The following is a 23,510-nucleotide window of genomic DNA, read 5'->3' as shown; positions in this document are numbered from 1 at the left end:
CAGCACACAAAAAAATGGTGGAGGAAGAACCCTGGAAAACCCCGGGAAGCAGTGCAGGATCATACCCTGTAGAGGACCTCAGGCACTTGGGCAGTCAAAATCTTGCCCACCCACCCCCCCCGCAAATTGTCTCGTAATACGTTTTATGAATATTATTTTGATCTGTTGTAGCGGGGCCCCTAAACCGGTGCCTACTCTGCCTATTTGGAAATTCGGCACTGCCGGGAAGACCCACCGACCCACGAGAAGCTATTGGCAAGCTATCTCACGAACCAACGTTAGACGAGCCTGAGAATCGAACCCACGCAGAGTTGAGATGGCAGTGATCCGTAACAGTGAGCGCTTTAGACCATTCGGCCACTCGGGGACCCTAAAATATGTGGTGTACTCCACCTGAGACGAATCAACAAACCCTTCAAATTGATGTGTATTCCTACAATTACTTCAGTGGTTATTTCTCGACTGCCGGAAATGGCTGAGACATGTTCTCATCCAATCATAGTGTTCAGTGTTTGTTTTCAAGCGTGAGCCCTTTTGAAAAATTAGAAATAAACAAAACAGGTCTGCTAAATCAAGCTTTGAAAAATATGAACCACACATTATTTGGTTGCTTGTTTCACATTTGTGTTTTTCGACCAACATTTTACGTGTACAACTATTTAAAAGACCTCTTTGAATAAACGTAGTCTTGAAAATCGAAAGACGTTAACGACTTTCAGAAAGTGACCAGAAACAAAGGAAGATGGACCAGTAAATTTTGAGCTCCCCTTGGAAATTAAAAATAATTTTCTCACATATAAATACAAAATAATGAATCATTCTAATGCCATGAAACTTCGATACTGGTTTGTTTTGAAAGCTGTCGAACTTGAAAAATATAGAATATTGTCTCAAAGGCAAATATGGATGGCAGCAATGTAAAGCCTCCAGCAAAGTCTTTTCAAATTATATTATTAGACTTCAAAGCATACGGCATTAATTGGTGTAAACACCCAGGCAGGACACTCACTGTCCGTTTACGGTTTCTACAAAAATAAAAATATACGTCTGCATTCAACATTTATAATATCTGTTGATCAAATAGAAATAGTATGTATGTATGTATGTATGTATGTATGTATGTCTGTCTGTCTGTCTGTCTGTCTGTATGTATGTATGTATGTATGTTCAAAGGGATGTAACTCTTGTATACGTGTGTTCAAAGGGATGTAACTTCAACATTTAGGGATTTATTTGGATCTTATCGAAGACAGCGGACTACATTGCATTTGGTTTCTGAACGAAATATACTTGCTCACACAAATAAAGCGGCCATGTTATTACACAAGTTCCCGTTTCGTTTGAAACGAAAACAGTATGACGTGTTAAGCACCCCCCCACCCCCCGGCCACAAGCAGTTTTAGAAATTATAACTTGATGAGTGAAATCACTAAGTTTTGTGCATTTTTTTTATATCGTTGATGGTTTTCGATTTTTTAAATCGGTAGGGGAGTACAAACGAACGGGAGGATTAACGAATAATATTTCTTACTGTCAGCTGCAAACCGTTTATGTCTTGCTCTTCTGTGTGCATTCGCACAGAAATCTGAATAGTAACATAATTATACTTTCCAGAATAAAGTAAAACAGCACATGAAAAAAAAAAATGCAGAAAAAGTCTACAGACATTGTTGTATGGGAATTTGATGCCTCTGAATGCGAGGCCACCAAACGTACCCTCAGATCACGCAGTCTAAAACTAGATTGTATTTATTAGTCACATTGTTAAAGACGCTTCAGTGAAAAAAACTATATCTGGTATTTCACTCCAGTATATTATCAGAATTATTTCTCCAGTAACTCAAAGCCTAGCCATAAAAGAAAAAATGCATTATATGTTGCATGGTCCACTTCATATTATTATTTCCTAACAAACCGACTTCACATGGCCATAACATATATTACAAGCTGTTTCCTCTACTGTCAACTTGTATATGGAAAAAGCATAAGTACAGTTAACTTTATCTATTTTTCTGTTACTACTTCCCTGTTTTAAATATATGCTCTTGGCCAAGTTGAATTGATTGGGAAATGTTCTGCTAACTTTGCCTTTCATTATTATAGTGATAAACAATATTTTACATAAAACATCGTTTAACCTTTTAAAACATGTGCAAACATCCAATATCTCACTTTTAAAGTCTTGCCCAACAATATATATGTACGTAGTGACATACTCGAACACAGTTCAACAAATACATACAGAAATGTGTAAAAGAGAGTGTGTTGGTTGAGAGAGAGAGAGAGAGAGAGAGAGAGAGAGAGAGAGAGAGAGAAAGACAAATACGAGTTTTAATTAGATCCACATCGATATATAGATACATGGGCCTAGTGGTTAGAGCGTCATGGGTTCGATCCCCGGCCGAGTCATACCTAAAAACTTACAAAAATGGTACTAACAGCTGCCTCTCTTGGCGCTCAGCATTTAGCGGTTAGTGTTGGGACTGGTTGGCCTGGTGTCAGGATAATGTGACTGGATGGGACATCATGCTACATGTCTGAGGCATGATGCCCCGGTACTAGACATCACTATAAACTGTCACACTGCAGACATCGTAGCGATATGACTGACAAATTGTTAAAGCTACATTAAAAATCCAAATCACACACACACACACACCCACACACACATACATACATACATATATATATATATATATATATATATATATATATATATATATATATATATATATATATATATATATATATATATATATATATATATATATATATATATATACACAGGTAGATTGATAGATAGATACATGCATCTGTTTGCTATATATAATTATCAAATAGTATACACATGTTTTAAAAATATACTAGATTATAATCTTTGCTCTGCTGAAAAATGAATAATAATCAGAGAGATTAAGTATTGTGACTGGATTGTTGCAGGTTATTAAAGAAGCACATCTTTGGCATAACATATATACTACACATCCTTGAAATGTTGTTTTCATCACTTATTACATCCTGGCATGATAGAGATAAAATGAATTTCCTCTATGACCATTTCAATTCGAGTGTACACATACAGTCTTGTATCGACGATCTTTGCTCTGATTAGTTTGTCTTACAGTCTCTGTGATCAAATCATGGCTTGAACATGTTGCCAGACATTTCTAAAAGTGCATGGTATCGCAAAAGATAAATATTTGAGAGAGAGAGAGAGAGAGAGAGAGAGCATCTATACATTTTTCTTTAACCTTACCGGCTTGCGCACACTCCTGTGAGTTACAAATTTCCGTAACTGTAACAAGAAAGGAAACAAGTGGTTGAAAGTATAAGAAAATCAAACAAAGTAATTGATGCTAAGAAAAAGACCCCTTTCCAATTTGTTAATAACCCTACTTTACAGCTCCATGTCACATGATCTATAACCATTAGGATGGATACAAATCAGGAGACTACTACACAATGTTACATAATGTGTCACAGAGTGAGGGAATTCTTCCCTCAAATTGATTTGAAATATTATAAATTATTATTATTAAATGACCCGGGCACCTCCAAAGCCTGAATCCGCCCTTGAACAGTGGCAAAGGAGACCCATTTGTTAGCTGACTGACGGCTAAAACGACCCAAAACATGTACAAAAACACATGTACATTTAATAAACAGTTTAAGGGAAGCTTTCGGGTTGTGTTTGTTGATCTATATATGATGTACCCCGGGCCATCCCAAAGTCAAAATCCGCCCCTGACCAGTGCCAAAGGAAAACCGTTGATAATCTGACCGAATCTAAACCGATCAAAAAACACTGAGGAAAATGCGATTAGGTGAGCATTCACGCCCAGTATTCAAGCACTCTGAGTTAGACCTGAAAACGTACAGGTTTGTTTAATGACTACCTTTCACAGATATATTATTAGTACTTGAGGTAAATTATAAACTTGGGTTTCAAATAAACTCCCAATTATGTTTACGTGTTTATATACGTCTGCAACAGAAGTTTGATAAGCCAGAATTGAGAAGCATGCCAATTTGTTATAATAAAGGTGAACTTTAATGATGCATATGGTAAATATTGTTCGTCTGCTCATCCAGGTCACAGTAAAATATTCCAAATAAACCTTGATCGAAGGAACTAAACATCGTCAAACAGGAACTGGGTGTAATGTCAGATCAGTTTAAAGCAGAGGTGGGCAAACTTTCCAGTGCATGTGCCGCATACACAAATTTACACCTTGTCGCGGGCCGCATAGTTCATTAAGTAAAATAATTAATATTTGAAATAGCAAAAACAAAAGGTTTTTCTACATAACATCTAATTAATTTTCAGTTGTTAATATATTGTTAATATTTGAAAACTTAAACTTCAAAAGAAGCACATTTATTTGATAAACAAAGTAACATAAACAGAGTCAGTGCGAATGATGACTTGTTCCTAGGCCGCATGAGGTGGGCAAACTTTCCAGTGCATGTGCCGCATACACAAATTTACACCTTGTCGCGGGCCGCATAGTTCATTAAGTAAAATAATTAATATTTGAAATAGTAAAAACAAAAGGTTTTTCTAAATAACATCTAATTAATTTTCAGTTGTTAATATGTTGTTAATATTTGAAAACTTAAACTTAAACTTCAAAAGAAGCACATTTATTTGATAAACAAAGTAACATAAACAGAGTCAGTGCGAATGATGACTTGTTCCTAGGCCGCATGAAAACCCTTGGCCGGCCGCATGAAAGCCCTTGGCGGGCCGCATGCGGCCCGCGGACCGTAGTTTGCCCATCCCTGGTTTAAAGGATTTCATTTGTACTTGAAATTAACCTAAATGACTTATTCATATCCTTACAAGCATTGCTTTCCATAATAAAAAGCCAGAGTGGATGTGACATCTCTCGCCTGGCTTGCATTTCTCTAAGCAGGCTTATGCAGTATTCTTCGACCATAACCTATTGAAACTATCCGCAAACTTTATAGAACAGAAAAGAACAGAACAAATCTTTATATATGGCAAATCTCTCAGAGCACCCACACGTGTCATATGAAAGCACCACACATGCTTATTAAATTTATTGGCGACACGACAAATGCAAACAATGATTTGCGAGTTGAAATGGCTCTGTTGATCCGCATATCATAAGTGGAAAAACAGATCATGTTTGTTTCATTGTTTTTAAAAGTGACTATGGTACAAATTTGATAAAACTGTACTACAGTTTCCGTTATGTTTCCGATAGATTTGATTACCGTAAGAGAATAACGGTCGAGAGCACATATATGTAATAGATGATAACGCATATTTACCGCATAGTGTAAACACGAATCCAGCATTAGATGAATACTAACTGGAAATATTGTTCTCACTATTATTTTGACATATTTTGAAATATACAATGCAATTATACTGAGGAAGATAGTAATATTAGTAATTTTTAAAGTTTACGGACACAGTAGTAGAAGACCTTAAAACGTCTTGCTCTCGCTCAGCTAGAAGATATGACAAATACATGAATATTGGTACTCGTTCAAATAGCATTTTTGTTTCAATGATTGTGTTTTCTTTCCTAATATCTTTTCCTGTTACGCTTATTATATCCCTTTAATGTTAGTCTAATAAATCAAAATTCCAAAGTAAATGCATAATGAATAATGCTTAGTCTCGAGTTAAAATCCAAGTCATCCGGGATCTTAATAAGTTAAATTTATATGCGAAAATTGAATTGTAGTTTATGGAGTCACGGGTTTTTCACAGGAAATTAATCATAATTCACGTGCGCTTTTTTTTTATAAAGGTGACATGTTTCTTTACTAATGGTTATTAAATAGAGATGTGTCTATGAAGAAAGGCATACGTTGTTATCTTTTTATTCAGAAGGATATATAACTCAAACCTGTAAATTCCAAATAGTTTTTGAGGCATGGTATTGGTAATATTAAATGCCACAAAATAAGGCAAAGTATATGTGCTAACATACAAGTTACAAATGTTTTAGGAATTTTAATATGCCAATTTGCGCGACTGTCAAACTCCGTTTCAACAATCATATCCAATTCAAACTTGCTTCCGAATATTTAACAACATTTAAAGTGTTTAGAAATAATTCTCTGCAAATAAATTGTTGTATAAACTTAAATTATTTTATTTCAATAGATATATTTCCAATGGATAAATATCATTATTAGACCAAAGCACACCTACTTTCAAAAGAAATCTTTAATTCTATACAGAAATCATAATCCTTTATTTCAACATTGCACATATTTTATGCTAGTCTGCAATTGTACATTACCTATAACGACATTTTATAGGACACTTTTCTTGACTTATAAGTTACAAAGATTTCATTTTATTGCCAAAGGTTTAATATTTGGGTAATTTGTGAAATAAATTCTTCATATGAAATTTACGTATCTTGTATTCTAAACTTTATTTTTTTCTGGATTTCGTAATTTTGTTTCACGGGGAAGACCTATGTAACCATATACTTGTTATTTTCAATAGTCTATAACATCAGTCTTTTCACTTGTTTTATCTTAATTAGAAAGAGAATATTTTACTCATTTGTTTAAATTAGATACAATTTGATAACTATTTCTAACTGCGCTGAATTTCACGCACGTATCTTACTCTTAATAAAACTGTTTGCACATTTGGATAATTTAAGTCTATTTACCAAGTATATAAAACTCTGATCAGAAACACAGTCTCTAGAGGGGTAACAAGTTTGACCAATCAAAAATACACTCTTTAGAATGGGTAACAAATTTACTCAATCAGAAATGCATTCTATAGAGAGGTAACAAGTTTAACCAATCAGAAATACAAGCTCTAGAGGAATACCAAGTTTAACCAATCAGAAATACGGTATCCAGAAAGATAAAAAGTTTAACGAAACATATATAAAATCATCTTATAATACGTATGGATCTCACTCGTTATCGAAACTCATCAGGGTCATATAAACCTATAGCAGAAGATTTTAGGACCTAAATCTGGTCAGAAGTATGGTTTCGAAGTGGTAACACGGTTAACAAATCAGTTGCAAAATCACCTCATTATTATGCGCGTATCTCGTTTATTATTGAACTTTATAGCATTCAGGTTCAAAAGGACACACAAACAGCAAGTAAGGGTCCTACAACTTTATGTAAAGTAACGCTAAAATCTTCACTTAAACTAGAAAACCAGTGTTGGTTACAGTACCAAGCCCAACTAAAAAGTGTCTGCTCTACCACTCTGCTCTTGTTTTAGTAAGTGTAATCGTAATTAAATTAACAGTTGTGCTGTCTTATCGAGGCTCAGTTAGAAATGGCAAGATAAACAACAGCACCTAACCTGTTGACAGTCTCTCTCATCAAATATCCAGAATGCTGGGGATAATGTTCTGCTGTCACTACTAACAGTTAGAATCTGCTAGAATATGATACAGGCACTGAGCGTGAAACCATACATATAACAAACTTATATGTGATTTGATTCATATTAGTATATATTTCAGTTTTTATTTTCTTCTTCGAAATATGATCATAAATATAAGCTCCCTAGTCGTAAGAAGCTTAACCAATCAATTACGATGTAAACTCATTTGTATTCGTGGATCTCGCTCAGTATTGATCTTGCATATAAATTACAAGTTTGATTTGAATCGGATCAGAATATGGCCTCCATCGGGGTAACAAGCTCAGCCAGTCAGATGCAAGATAACCACATTAGTATGAACAGATCCTCCTAATATTCGGCCTCGTTTCAAATCTTGACGACATAACCATATACCTTTTGTTCCAAGTTGCATCAAAATCGGACCCACAACCTGTCATATCGAGTGGTAGCTAGCAAATGGTGCCGGACAAACGGACGACGAACACATTTCCATATCATAAGCTCATTGATTTTACGGCTAGTTGAGCTAAAATTGTTAATTAGTTTTATTTGTATATTTATCATAGCATTATCTCCATTCTTCCGCAATTTATCATTATTTTATAAAACTGCTGCAACGAAAAAGAAAAAAAAAAACAGTATCCTTTATGACCGGAAGCTAGGTCAGGAGGTCAATTAGGGTCTCTTTCCAAATTACATTATGTCACTGACATGACGTGGCATCGGTTGATTTAATATGTTCGATACTACCTACTTACATTGAGTCACGGTGTAGAAATATGCATACTAGAAAGAAATAAAACTCGTGCAAGTAATAACATACCATCACTATCCTTTTTGATAGCCACTACACAACCCAGAGCTATTGCCAAGGCGGCAAGTCCCAGAACAAGAAGGACCCCAAGGACTATCAGCACTCTCTCCAAGCTTGTTCGGCCGGACCATTTCCCTCCTTTTGAAAAGCTGGAAAAAAAGATGAGAGTACCGTGTAATACTCCAACAGTTATCCCTTTCTAGTATTAACAGCCTGAAGTCAAAAGTTTTTAGTCTGAGGACGGTGATTGGTCGCTAATGATCCACACAACTTAATTTCAGTAAGAAATTAAATCCTGGAACGGTTTTTGGAAGGAAAATTTTAACTTGAAACATAATTACCACATGCATTTTCCATTCAAACGCCATTTATGCTTCATTTTGAAATAATTCGCAAAATTGCAAAGGTCGCGAAGTTGTTTTTTTAACGATATAGTGGATAAATTCAGAGAACGCCGAATGATTTCTTTGCCGGAAACTCCTATTATATGCATTACATCTTCTATTTAATTACACAGCTATGCTCAATGTGTTTCAATCATAGCATTTAAAAATGCTATAAAAACTTATATACATGTACGGGATTTGAAATTTGCATTTCTTTTAATTCAACTATCACCAAAGATTCAGAGACTTATTATTATATACTGTTTATAATCTTATAAACTGCGAACAGGATTAAGCTGATTGTTTATATAACTGATGCACCCATACTAAACGGGTTTCATTGGTCGATATTATTTACCATGTAATGCGATATGCAGAAGAGAAGGATACATCTTGTATACTCCTTGTATTATGATTGGTTTCATCGAAATATATATATATCGTTGGTAAAGTGTACGCCCGCATCATACTCAACAGGCTGCAGTTGCTGGCGGACCGTGTGTACCCGGAATCACAGTGCGGCTTCAGAGCAGGCAGGTCGACGACAGACTTGATCTTCTCCCTACAACAACTCCAAGAGAAGAGCAGAGAGCAAGGTCAACCACTCTACATGGTGTTCATCGACCTCACCAAAGCCTTTGACTTGGTCAGCAGGAAGGGCCTTTTTGAACTTCTGAGTAAAATCGGTTGCCCCCCAAAACTCCTCAGCATGATAATCTCTTTCCATGCAGATATGAAGGGAACAATCCTGTATGATGGATCCTCCTCAACCTCCTTTCCAATTAAGAGCGGCGTGAAGCAGATCTGCGTGCTGGCACCAACACTTTTTGGGATCTTCTTCTCCCTGCTCCTGTCCTACGCCTTCGATACGTCCACAGATGGCATATATCTACACACCAGGTCCGACGGGAGGCTGTTCAACCTGGCACGACTGCGCTCAAAGACCAAAGTGAGAGCTGTGCTCATCAGGAAGCCCTCCAGAGACTGGGAGGCCGTTTTGCTGATGCCTGCATGCAGTTTGGTCTCACCATCAGCTTGGAAAAAACAAATGTCAGCGTGCAAGATACCACCATTGCCCCTTCCAACAAAATCAACGGTGTCACCCTGGAAGCAGTCAACAACTTTACCTACCTAGGGTCAACCATCAGCAACACTCTCTCGATTGATATGGAGATGGACAGAAGGCTTGGAAAGGCAAACACCATCATGGCTCGATTAACGAAGAGGGTGTGGGAAAACAACGCGCTGACAGAGCACACCAAGGTCCGAGTCTACCAGCCCTGCGTTCTCAGCACCCTTCTATATGGAAGTGAGACCTGGAGTACCTACATGAGGCAAGAACGCCGGCTCAGCGCCTTCCATATACGGTGCCTAAAACGCATCCTGAAAATCAGCTGGCAAGACCTTGTTCCACACAGCGAGATCCTGCAGCGTGCAAGTACCCCAGCATGTACTCCCTGCTGAGCAAACGCCGCCTTCGATGGCTAGGACACGTCCGACGCATGGAAGATGGAAGGCTGCCAAAGGACATACTATATGGACAACTGGCCACTGGCATGAGAAGAGTCGTACGCCCCTCACTCCGTTTCAAGGATGTATGCAAGAGGGACATGAAGGCATGCAACGTTTCACCCGATGGCTGGGAAGAGCTGGCCGAGGACCGAGACACCTGGAGACTGACGGTAAACAGTGGCATATCAGTCGCTGATGCGAGGAGAGGCCAGTTGGCGGCAGAGAAACGTAAGAGAAAGAAGAACGCGGCAGCAACCTCAGTAATACAGACTTCCCAGTATGCCTGCACCAACTGCGGTAGGGACTGTCACTCACGTATAGGCCTGCACAGCCACAGCAGACGTTGCCAACAGAGACAGACAACACCCCAAGGGCGCTAGTCGCATGGTCTTTCGAGACTGAGTCGCCAATGATGATATATATATATATAAGTTCTTTATTTTCAAAAAACAAAGTTTGGCTCAATGTTGAAAAAAAGAAATTTATTTTGAAAGAATATTAAATCATGTGTTACTGTTAGCAATTGAATTTCACAATTGTTTCGGTATGTTCGGGGATGTGGGCAAGGTGATCCCTTGCTCTAAAATGTCTTTGAGATACATAGAAATTATATGCCAAGATCGGCGGCCTGCCAATTAACATAAAAGACTAGAGCCGCTTGGTTGGATAAAAAAGAAAGGAAAAATAGCAGAGATACGTGTGTTCGCACTTCTTTGCATTAAGTTGACAAAGAATGTAAGAGAAATAAAAGACAAGTATGAAGAAGTAAAATATAATATATAAACAAACGCACGTTCTCGCAATGGTTCAAGAGACCTTTGACACATTTTAAGACCAAAATACTATTATGAAGAGTTCTGATGTATCACCCAAAAATAAAATATACGGGGGGGGGGGGAGGGACTGCAGAAGCTAGGAAATCCAAAACGTGTATAAATGAATTCGCAGACTGCGAACACACTAATTCAGCGGCTTAAAGGAAAGTGAATTTATGCGACAATTCCTTGACATTCGCAACAGAACTATATATGTTACCAGACTCACTTTCTCCAGTCATGAATTAGCTTTCTCAAACTTCTTTTAAAAGCTTCAAATGTAAAAAGTACATATAGCACAGCACAATTTTGGAATAATGCTTTAGACAACAAGAAAAATAAAACAACATTAACTATTTTAAGTAATCCTCACTTCAACCAAATACTATGTCCCGGATAAGAAAAAATGGATAGTTGTCGACAAGACTATTGACGGCGCATTTTTTCGTTTGGCTTACTTCATCAATTATGTTTATTGGTTCTGTTTGTATCATTTCTGTAAATATCTACATCCAAACATTATTTATAGTATCATTATTAGTATTAACCAGTAAAAACTGCTTTAAATCCTTCTGTTATTACATCCAAACCTAATCCTTTTTCATTTGTATCTTTAATCAAAGTGTTTTTTAAACTATATTCAGAATTATTGTTGAATAACATTGCAGCACTTGACCCGTAGGGGAGTTAAAGAAACATTCGTATCCCCGTAAAGCGCGAATAGTCTCTACTCTTTGTTTTAATGTACGTATTCCGTATATATGTGCCTAAAGTTCATAACATCACGCCTTTTTGGTGGTACCATGCGTTTTGTGATTGTTTTGATAATATTGAGATACTCTAAGGTCCTGTTCCATGGAAATGTCTTTAAAAAGTAAAAGTAACGTACAAATTTACATTGCATTACTGAGAGCAGGTGGCATTTAACAGTTAAACAACAACCCATCTATGTTGTATTTGTAAATGCTTCATTTAGAGGAAACATTTTGAATTTGTACTTTATGGAAGCTCTATACATGCAACGTGAAGCTCCATGTAATAGTACATGTAATGTGAAGCTCCGTGTACATGTTATGTGAAGCTCCGTGCACATGTAATGTGAAGCTCCATGTAATAGTACATGTAATGTGAAGCTCCATGTAATAGTACGTGTAATGTGAAGCTCCATGTAATGGTACATGCAACGTGAAGCTCCATGTAATAGTACATGTAACGTGAAGCTCCATGTTATAGTACATGAAATGTAGAGCTCCATTTTATTTCCAAAATTATTTTTTCTCACCTTTTTCAATTTATATTATCCTAAGTTTCTCGCAGCCACCAGCTACAACTGCCCCATAGACAAGTTTGTCGGATTTGATGCAAGAATTATTGCAAATTCTTTATTTTTAAAATAATACAAAACACTGTAGTGCTCGGCTTTAAACATGCTTTCTGACATCATCTCCCCTGGAAATTCTTAATAGCCTCCAGTTCCATGGCAATTCAACCTCCGGTCCTTGTTTTACGTGCATCATCTGGATGTGTCGTAACATATAAACGGTAAATACAAGCTGGTATTTCTTTCTTCAAGACTGACTGTAAATCTGATGTAATCTTCATTTCCTTGCAATGATATATGCCATAAAATACTAAAAGTACTGCTAAAACTAGCAAACTTATGAAGATTAATCGAATCCCGACACTTGTAACAAAGCTAAATTGAATACCGAAAAACACATACAATTTCATTGCATAGATGTTTTGTAAACACCGTTAATTTCATTGCACAGTTATCTTCAGGTTGTGATGCCACGAGAAAAGCCAATCCTACCCATTCAGTTTATCTTAAATCCTATCGCTAATTGATTTAGATATAGTTATTATAGCTTCTTTTTTTAAGATGGCAGTAGTTTAATCTGAAATTTTTTAAATGAATTTTAAAAAAATACAATTAATTATTACTTTCATCAATAAAGCGATATTTTCTTTTCTTTCTTTCATTCCCTTCACCTGTGTTAACATTTAATTTTGGCTAACTGCTTTATGAAATTGACACCGGATTTTTATAATATGCGTCTTTCATTTGACTTAGATATAGGGTTGCCATAAGGGATGGGTGGACGGCTGCCGCCCTCACCTTGGATATTTGAAAATTCATTGAATATTATCGAGGTCTCTTTGATTTTGCCTTTGTCCTCTCTCCCGAACAATGGCTTTACCATATCCCCTGGAAAGTTACAGTTTTTGTATTAACTTTATATTGTACCAGGTCTTCTTCTTTTGATCAAGAAATTTTGTATTAAATATTTAATAGGAAAATTTAATACCAAACAAGAAAACAAGCATTTCAAGTAACATATTTATTAGGATATGAAAATAGTTTATAAAATGAAAAATCTAAGAATGAGATTAATTATTGTGATGATGATGAGGATGATGAGGTGGAGGAGGAGGAGAAGGAGGAGGAGGTGGAGGTTTAGGCCAATTATTATTATTATTATTATTATCATTATTATTATTATTATTAGTAGTAGTAGTAGTAGTAGTAGTAGTAGTAGTAGCTGTAGTAGTAGTTGCTGTAGTAGCATTATTCGAGGTATCAGAACTGCAAAAGTGACAATCAAAATAAACATTAGACGCAAAATATACAAAGGTCCCTCTGTATAACACCAAATATATATGAACAAAAGAATAAAGAAAAACACAGAAAGAAAGAAAAAGCAGGTGCATAATGTTTCATGTATGCGAGAGATTTGGTTCGAAATACTTAGTTAAACTACATTTTATGTACAAATGCGATTTTTAAAAACTATTTTACTCCTTTTAATTCCGTATTTTTGTTTTCAAATACAAATATTAAATTAATACTAGAATTAATTAAAGTTTGAAAAAATACTATCCTGAGAAAGTATTATAGCAATAAAAGTATGTAATCGTAAAGACATTTTTCTTTCTTTGTTTAACATGGAGGATGGGTGGATGGTGGCGCATCTGTAGGAATCAAGTGAAGTGACCGAACGTGGTCTCATATGTTTCTAAGCAAATCAATTCTCGAGAAATGAAAATTAAGAATGTTAAATGTAGAACATAACTGCATTATAAATCAGTTTCTCCCGTATAATCTACTACAACCAAGGGGCCCCGAGTGGCCGAGTGGTCTAAAGCGCTTTCCGTTACGGATCACTGCCATCTCACCTCTGTCTGCGGCGGTTCGAGTCTGAGATTCAGCCAGTATGGGTATGTGAGAAAGCTTGCCAGTAGCTTCTCGTGGGTCGGTGGTTCTTCACGGGTTCTTCCTCCACCATTAATACTGGCGTGTGCTGAAAAATGGCGTTAAACCCCACAACAACAACAACCAAATTGACTAAATTTACCGTTGATAGTTAGTAAGAGTTAGAACGAGGTATCGTGGCCAGTTACATCCCTTGAATGAATATATGGCCAGTTCCATCCCTTGAGTTAACAGGTGGAATCGGTTCACAATTAATACTTCCAGTTCACATGAATGTAGTTCTAGTCTATTTTTAGAACATTTTTTCCTCTCTCATTTTGGTGGTGATAGAAGAGTTTTATTTAGGCATTTTTGGTTTGAAAAAATACTGTTTATTCTTGATAATATGAGCTCAGTGTGTTGTTGTCTGTGTGTATTTCGGCGACAGTGCACAGTGAGTAATAGGGTCTTGGTGATGATCCGGAAGTGAAATCTCTGTTCTGTTTACATGCTGCTTTGTTGACAGTTCAGCATCTAAAAAAAAGAGCAGGTCAACCTTTGACGAGAACTTCACCGTGAAGTCATCTTTGAAGGTATTTTAGATTAGCATATGATTTGTATTGATTGTCACACAGTGGAAAGGTCAGTACTGAGAAACAAATGTAGAGAACATATAGTAAAATTAATTGTGTCCTATGTCCAGGTGATCAGTTACATCCCTTGAATCAATGGGTGGCCCTACTAGAATCGTAGGTTTAAGACAAACTTCGTTAAGTCCCGGCACTTTTCAAAACCGATCACTTCCATATAGGCGTCGTGAGATTGCAGACTAAATACACTATTTACTTTTCTCAGAAATTAAAGAGCTTGAAAACTTCGACAACGTAAGTACTCTAATAAAACATGTGCAATGCTACATTTAGAAAAAAAACAAAAAAACCCCCACCCGTCAACACTTTTCTTAACGAAGAATTTTACTCAGGTTAAGGTACAACTAAGACATCTTTGATTGACCGTAGTAAATCATGATAATAAACAAACTAATGGGTTCGAGTGTTTGAACCTATTTTGTTACTCTTGAAATAAAGACATGTCCTCCGGGCTGGTCTGCGTGGAGATAACATCGGAATTTGGACAGTAAATTGCCACTTGGTAGAGGAAGTTACTTCGCGGCTAATGAAAGGGGGTGGTTTTAAGATTATTGCTTATTTATCAGGATGTAGTGCGCAGGTCACCAGGGGAGCATTGATTGTTCAATTAATTTGTACGTGCCTAGCAGGAAGATTCCATTCTGGCATATAGTAAAGAAACGAACAAAAAGTCAATATGTAAATAAATAAGTAACAGTCAATGACATACGGGTAATTATAAATATATTCAGAAGCTTTTGGTTGATCATTTGGAATCCGATGCAGTACTGTTCGGAAGCAACTCTCTAATAAAAATCTCCCGCCTTTTTTGATTTAAATTAGTCATCATAAGTCTTCAATTAAAGTTCTCTCAGAAAGGCATTTTCTTCTTCAAAAAGATCGCAGTCCTTCTTCCATTTACTGAATTGTAACATGCAATGTCACTTTAAAGTATTTGGGGGAACTTTTCACAAATCTGCATAAATCAACGAATCTTGTGTTTCTAACAATTCATCAAAATGGGACTCCAAACAGACAGTGGTACCAATTATATGTATGGTATCTTCTAAAGGAAGATAACGCACCAAGCTCCCACACCTTACCATCAGCATTACCTTCCTTTAATATTGGATCGGTTTGTTGTTAGGTGAACTATTTGAAAGAACTTAATTATCAATTATTATTATTATTTTTTTTGGGGGTGGGGGTGGGGGTATTGTTTTTTATGAAGAGTTAGTGTCGATAAGATTGGTTAAAAGCAAGAATAGTATTACCTTTGTTGTTTCTGTTTTGCTATTATTTTTTTATGTGGCTTGTATCAAATAAACGTTGTAAAATACTACAAGATCCAAATACTATGTTTGAATGCACAATCTTTTCTTAACTTTTTTCAATGATTGCTTTTATCTGATTTATTTTATTCTCTCTCTCTCTCTCTCTCTCTCTCTCTCTCTCTCTCTCTCTCTTTAATCGATGCCCATATTGATGGTAGATGTAGCATTAGTCGTTTCAGTCGCTTCGATCCCCATAAAGTCATTGTCCACTATTCAACGCATCGCGAACGGAATGAAAAGATTATGCTACATTTAAAATTTGACGGCGATAATAATTTAGCAGATTAACACCATTTTCATGTAGGAACAGCTAGACATCATTAATAAGCCTGTTAGTAAAATCTCATGTCGATATGACTGTTTGAAAAAAATATGTTTTCACCATGGTACCAAACGAAAACTTAGAGAGTCTTGGAAGAAAATAAATTTCCAATCAAATAAATGAAGCATTTAATAAAAGAAAAAACCGCAAAAGCTTACCGAACACATTTAAAAGTAAAAGTATTCATAAGTTTAGAAAATATTATATCAGATAAAATAATATACTAATTCAGTCTATTATCACCATGTCTCCTTTCTAACAATTAAACGTAAACAGACTAGCACCTACAGCATTTCACCTATTAAGGTCAAGGAAGTTGTCCACAGATGTGATTTAAATTAAACAGACACGGCTGTTTTAATATGAATGGGCATATTGGATACTTTCAAAAGGCGGGGGAAAATGTAATAACACCGAAAAGTAAAATTCGTTTTATAACAATTTCCTGGAATTAATTAAAAACAGTCCATTTACTGTTCTAATAGTCCAGCAAGCTTAAATATTTTCGTACTTTCGTATACCAAGATGCGAGCAGTTCTCTCTAGCTAATAGTAAGATAGTACAACAGACGTGTCTAGTATTACAGACGTGTCTACATATATAAACCAAAGTGACAAGGGGAAGGGAGGCCAACTAACTCATCTTCGTTAATTGATACTACCAGGTCGTTACGATGATTTCCGACACTTTTATTGGTTATGAAAGCTTTAGATAGTGACAACTCTCTAATAACTCCAAGCGAATTCTAACGCCTAAAAGAAATTAATGGCTACTTGTGTGGCCAGTGCGGTGGTATATTTTGGAATAACTGATCAAATGTAGGTTTTTACTCTTCTCATGAATTAATTAAGGAATAACTTAGTACTTAAACGACCCGAATCAATATGGGGAACTATGCTTGTTGTCGTAATTTGTCGATCAGTAAGAGAAGATTGAAATTTGTTGGTTGTTTAAAAAGAAAACAAAATTATTTGAGTTTACGACATATGCTTTATATCGATTACGATATGCGACTCATGGCTATTTTGTGCGGATTCATACTTTAATTTTTCGCGAGTACAGTTTTTCACAGGTTTCGCGAAGAAAAGGTATTATAAATAATATTATTTACGAAAAGGCATTTAATGAAATATTAACGATAACTAATTCGTGTAACCTGTGATGCCTGAATGTAATGGTTTAAATGATATAGTTGCCCTAACTTCCTATTTCTAATAACAATCTAATCTCCTATTTATACCAACAATTTTATTACCGTACCTCTTTCTCCAGTGCATCTCACGTAGCTGAAACTAGAACCAGCGGGGCACTCTATGCCTGATTTGCTGTTGATGACGATATCTTGCAGTTAATTACACAAACTAGAAACGCAGGTTATATATTGACGTAATTTAAACGTCATTAAAAGATTTGATTCACGGTGTAAATTGGAAGGTTCTGAACTGATTATAAATCAGAACAAGTAGAGACACTAACATGTGTATCAAGAACAAACGTAAGTAAAAAAAAATGCTGTCTCCATATGACGTTATAAAAAGTCTCTAAAGTTCAGTAGGTGAGAAATAAAATTAATTTTAAATGATGCAGCTTTTTATCTGACGTAATTCAATGATCACGCGCCTCATTTACAACACACACATTTCAGATAATGGTTTCTTCTCGATTGATACAGTGACTTCGTATTCATGGAAGAGTTACGACTTTACAGGATCTAACATTATTAGTCATTTGCATTAAATAATGATTGAAAGTAGGTCAGTAGTGTTCTTCCGGTTCTTCGGTTTTCTTCATACCCAGAATACATTACGTGAACATCTGAGCACAAGATTGCCTCGAATATGTTGGGAGAACTAGTTTTTTTAAAAATTGTTTGGTACGTGAATATATTTGAACTAGTTTTATAGTATTAATAAAATATAAATTATCTTTCATATTAATTTATCTTTAAAAAATCATCAACATGGCAAAATGAGTATATGAATATAAAAAAACACGCTCGTTATTCCAAAACTTATATTCTTACCATTCATATTTGAATTGAAAACAACGTACGTTTTAATGGTAATTTTATTGCCTAGAAATATACCATGATACATATGCAAATCGTCTCTCAGAGTAAGAAGGCCTTTGATACTTCGTTTGATAATAATAATAATAATAAGAAGAAGAAGAAGAAGAAGAAGAAGAAGAAGAAGAAAAAGAATAGCAAACTTTAGAACTAGCGCCCTAAGTCTTATAACAGCTTTTACTTTAGTTGATTTTTATTAGAAAGTTTATCATGTTTGCGACCGTTTCATCCACATCTGCGTGCGAGTGTAAAATAGATTAAAGTCATGTGATTATTCGTGTTTATCAAATCTTAGAAACAACAGATTTTAATGACTTCCAAATCTCTCTCTCTCTCTCTCTCTCTCTCTCTCTCTCTCTCTCTCTCTCTCTCTGACGTGTGCTTTTTCTCATTTAAATAACGTTACTTTGGTTTTGTGTTTGGACTTGCAATACATGGAATATTAATAAATAAGTGTAGTGGCCACGATGTGAGATTTCGGAGAAAAAGAATCAAATGGTTCTTAAAGCCTGGTGTTAGCATTGATTGATGATGGGATATAATCGGACACTACACTCAACACCGAGATGAACCCATTCGCTCGGGTTTCAATCTTTTTATGTCGGATGGGGTGGAGTGGAGGCGCTACCTCACTTGTTAGAATGTTCCATTTGTAATCCAAAATTCGCGGGCTCTATACCTGCCCATGCCATCTCTGGTCAACTGCCTCTGTTTATCGTTGGGAAACGTTATTATTGTCTAAAGCAGCAAAATAGGATAAAATTCTTAAAGCACAAACAAAAACATATTTACATCGACCAGACTCTATCACAAATTATTCTCATGTTATGGCGAGTAACAGGGTGAATACGGGTCTCTTCAATATTCCACAACTACTCGAGGGGTCATCATCTTCGCTAGCCAAAATATCCTCGGTCATTTTCATTCCACAATGAATAAACAACCCTGGGCTAGCAATGGTGCAAAAATATATGTTGTGCACTGGGCCGACAAGCGAATTAAGTGCTTACTTTCATTCTTAAAAACGTTGATAATGATGGCGACGGAAAATGAACTCGGGCTGAACCTTACAGTTGGAATAGGGTAACTCACAATGCAGGTTTATAGGGGTCGAAGGTTTATAACCCAGTCAGTGTAGGAATAACTGAATAATTATAGTAAATGATAAATATAGACCTGCCTGATCCTGTAAGTTCGTTATTCTCACTGCGAATGATATCTGGATACTACGAATAATGTGACAATAAATTAATAGAAGGGTGGTAAAATTTCCAAAAATGTAAGGCTGCTACTATGTGAGATATATGGTGTACATATAACATTATCGCAGAGGAAGAGGATAAGGTAAAAAAAAAAATGTCGGGGTGGGGGGTGAGCAGTTCAAATCATTTTCGATCGTATTGACGGGATGGTTTGTAAACTGGTATTGTCGCCACGAGGGAATCTGTTGCACTTTTCTGCAAAACATTGCCGTTAGAAAATACATCTTCCCAAGTGTATGATATGTCCTTAAGATCCCTTGGGTGAACAATTTCATTATTTATTTGTTTGTAGATTCTATTTCTCCGGGAAACTCGAAAAATGGCAAGTGGAACTACTACCTTGGAAAAACTTAATTTGTACATTTCAGACTTTTGGATGCAAGCCAACTGCGGTAAATGTGGATCAGTTCATTTTATATATATATATATATATATATATATATATATATATATATATATATATATATATATATATATATATATATATATATATATATATATATATATATATATATATATGTGTGTATGTATGTATACACACACACACAATGAGTGTATAGATTCGTGTGCTATTCCCAATTTTTTCTTCATTAAAAACCATCCGTCTCCCCTTGTATCACCTCTATTTTCTTTCTTCTTTGTCTTCGTCATCACCATCACCATTCCAATCATCATCATCATCATCATCATCATCATCATCTTCTTCTTCTTCTTCTTCTTCCATATGTTTTACACTCCAATACAAGCATTCCAAATTTACTTGTTATCAATGACCAATCTTAAATTAATGACTGACCAATTTTCTAGTCCCCTTTAAGTACATAAATAGTGAAACAAACTTTGAGGCCAGAACAGAGTAGCAGGGGTAAAAGTTCACATCAATTACTAAATACGCTTTGAAAGATACTGGGCAAAGTGCGGACATACTCGCCGTTGTTCTGAACTTGCCAACACAGAGAAGAGCACAACACCAAGGGAAGGTGTGTGTGTGTGCCGAGGGCTGGGACGGCCGTAGAATAGATGCTAGCAACTGGCGCACTAGGTGATTCATGTAATTGCACCCCCACCCCCGATAATTTCTCCATAATTTGGCGTCATAACTGCCTAGTTCGCCTACATGATCTAGACACCCCTGGGTGAGGTGAGATGGTGGCTTAATGAAAATGTGCATAAAAACCATATCAATGATCAAGAGTGAATAAATTTCTCAGTTGTCAATGTTCAGTTTCATAAAGCATTGACACCCTTATTATCCACTTAAAAGGCGTATTCTATGCGTAACCAATGGCATCATGACCTTCAAAGTTGAGGTTTTTGTATTGATTTACGTTTATGATACTTTCACAGAATTCCACAGTGTAAATAAAAGTGTAATTTGGTAGGTTGATGAGTCGAAAAAGTGGATACCTTAAATAATCTCGACATTAAGAACCGACACCTCAAATGACATGTACATTCAATATGACAAATGATGAATCAGCAAGAATCAATACCTACTGGATACTGGACTATTTTAGTGGAGGGAATTTCAGTGATTTAGCGGTCGCAAAATTTCTTAATTTTCATGCACAAAAATAAGACGTGGACAGCTAAAAGCAATATATGATGCTTCAGGTTGAGTTTATCACTGAGTTTATCTTTTTTCTCCGATTAGGGAGCTGCTGTGACTCACTGGTTACAGCAATGGACTCTTGACCAGAAGGGATCGGACTGTCCTTGGGCGTGCAAAGGTTTAATCTTTTCTTACCAGCAAAGAGCTAACAAAGTTGTTAGATGCTTCCTTCATAATTAACTTAAATAAAATCTTATGCTTTGACCTAGATCTTGGAATTTCCTTGTCGGAACACAAAACTAAAAAAAAATAATTAAAAACTATAATTAGGGTCTCATAATGTCACCAAATTGTAATTTGTAGTGATTCAACCTCGCTTGCAGTGGATATGGTTCTGTTCCGTGTCTACAGTCCTCGTATTAGATGGATAACTAAAGGTTGTGATTTTTTATGAAAACCCACAAATCCTGGTTCTCGAGAGAAAACTAAAGGTCCTGGTCTTAGACGACAACCAACATGTCCTGGTTAAAAGGAAATCTACGCCCTGGTCTTAGACGGAAAGCTACATATCCTGGTCTTAGACGGAAAGGTACACATCCTGATCTTAGACGGAAAGGTACATGTCCTGGTCTTAGACGGAAAGGTACACGTCCTGATCTTATACGGAAAACTAAATGTTCTGATCTTAGACGGAAAGGTACACGTCCTGATCTTAGACGGAAAGGTACATGTCCTGGTCTTAGACGGAAAGGTACATGTCCTGGTCTTAGACGGAAAGGTACACGTCCTGATCTTAGACGGAAAGGTACACGTCCTGATCTTAGACGGAAAGGTACACGTCCTGATCTTAGACGGAAAGCTACATGTCCTGATCTTAGACGGAAAGGTACACGTCCATATTTTATAAAGCTACATGTCCTGATTAGACGGAAAACTACATGTCCTGATTTTAGACGGAAAGGTACATGTCCTGATCTTAAACGGAAAGCTACATGTCCTGATCTTAGATGGAAAGGTACACGTCATTTCTTATAAAGCTACATGTCCTGATTAGACAAAAAACTACATGTCCTGATTAGACGAAAAACTACATGTCCTGATCTTAGACGGAAAGGTACACGTCCATATCTTATAAAGCTACATGTCCTGATTAGACGAAAAACTACATGTCCTGATCTTAGACGGAAAGGTACACGTCCATATCTTATAAAGCTACATGTCATGGTCTTACGCGGAAAGGTACGTGACCCGATCTTAGAAAGCTACAGGTCCTGATCTTAGTCGGAGAGCTACATGTCCTGATCATAAACGGAAAAACCCCATGTCCTGATCACAGAGGGAAAGCTACAGGTCCTGATCTTAGATGCTAATCTACATGTCCTGATCTTAGACAGAAAGCTAACAATCCTGATCTTAGATGGAAAAGTACAAGTCCTGATATTAGACGGTAAAGTACAAGTCCTGATCTTAGACGGTAACCTACATGTCCTGATTTTAAACCTCAGACTAGAAGTCCTGATCTTTGACGGAAAATTATGTAATGTTCGAATCAGTCTTGTTGAAATTTATATTTTAACAGATACAAAGACTGATACTACAATACTTACCTAAAATCTGTGTCTTCTATACTGCGAATGTTTGCATTATAGTTTGGTCCACCTTTCATATCTCCATTCACTGCTTAGCTATTTTGCTTCATGACATCGAATTAAAATATATGTGAAAGATCAACTTTCTGAACAAGATAAATTAACTTCTAAAAAGGAAAATTTAAATATTTGTTTGTGAAGCTTCAATTGTATAAAGTGTCAGATAACACAATACATTTCACAAAGTTAAGGAAAAGAATCGTAAACCAGAGTCTTAGATTCCATATGTGCAAAACAATGCATTCTGTGATTGACACCCAGAAGCAACCTGTTTCAGCTATTTTGCCAACATTCATAGACTGCCGCCTTAATTTGAAACTGAGGAAGGACGATAATTCTCCATTTTTCATTACCAGTCACGTATCGTCAGCCAGAATCCAGCATCCCCTGCCAATATCATGATCTGTTACACCAGAATTAATCAAAGATGTTACAAATGCAGATAAGCTACCAGATAAAATTCGATAGACGTCATTGCCGGTCTAAATGTTTATGACAAAGATAACAGAAGTCACTTCGCTTGTGTAACCACCACTACCGAAGTCTATCCGAAGATTCAGTCGAAGATATGTTACTACATGTCCATTGTTACTATAGAA

At 36.2% G+C, this 23,510-nt stretch overlaps 1 protein-coding gene across 1 annotated transcript in view; it reads right to left on the bottom strand.

Annotated features, from left to right (window-relative positions):
- Window positions 1-22,928, bottom strand: part of LOC149782072 (neprilysin-like) — a 66,998-nt gene extending 44,070 nt beyond the window's left edge. Inside the window, exons 1-3 of the mRNA XM_089935058.1 lie at window positions 22,870-22,928; window positions 8,199-8,338; window positions 3,257-3,295 (exon numbers count right to left, since the gene is read on the bottom strand). Of these exons, the coding sequence (XP_089791184.1) occupies window positions 3,257-3,295; window positions 8,199-8,338; window positions 22,870-22,928 (238 nt within the window). The remainder of the gene's footprint in view (window positions 1-3,256; window positions 3,296-8,198; window positions 8,339-22,869) is intronic.
- Window positions 22,929-23,510: the final 582 nt, after the last annotated feature.

This window comes from Sinohyriopsis cumingii, chromosome 15, assembly GCF_028554795.1.
Source record: "Sinohyriopsis cumingii isolate HCF-2022 chromosome 15, ASM2855479v2, whole genome shotgun sequence".
NCBI lineage: Eukaryota > Metazoa > Mollusca > Bivalvia > Unionida > Unionidae > Sinohyriopsis > Sinohyriopsis cumingii.
Note: the sequence above shows the minus strand (reverse complement) of the source record. Positions and strands in the feature narration are given on the sequence as shown.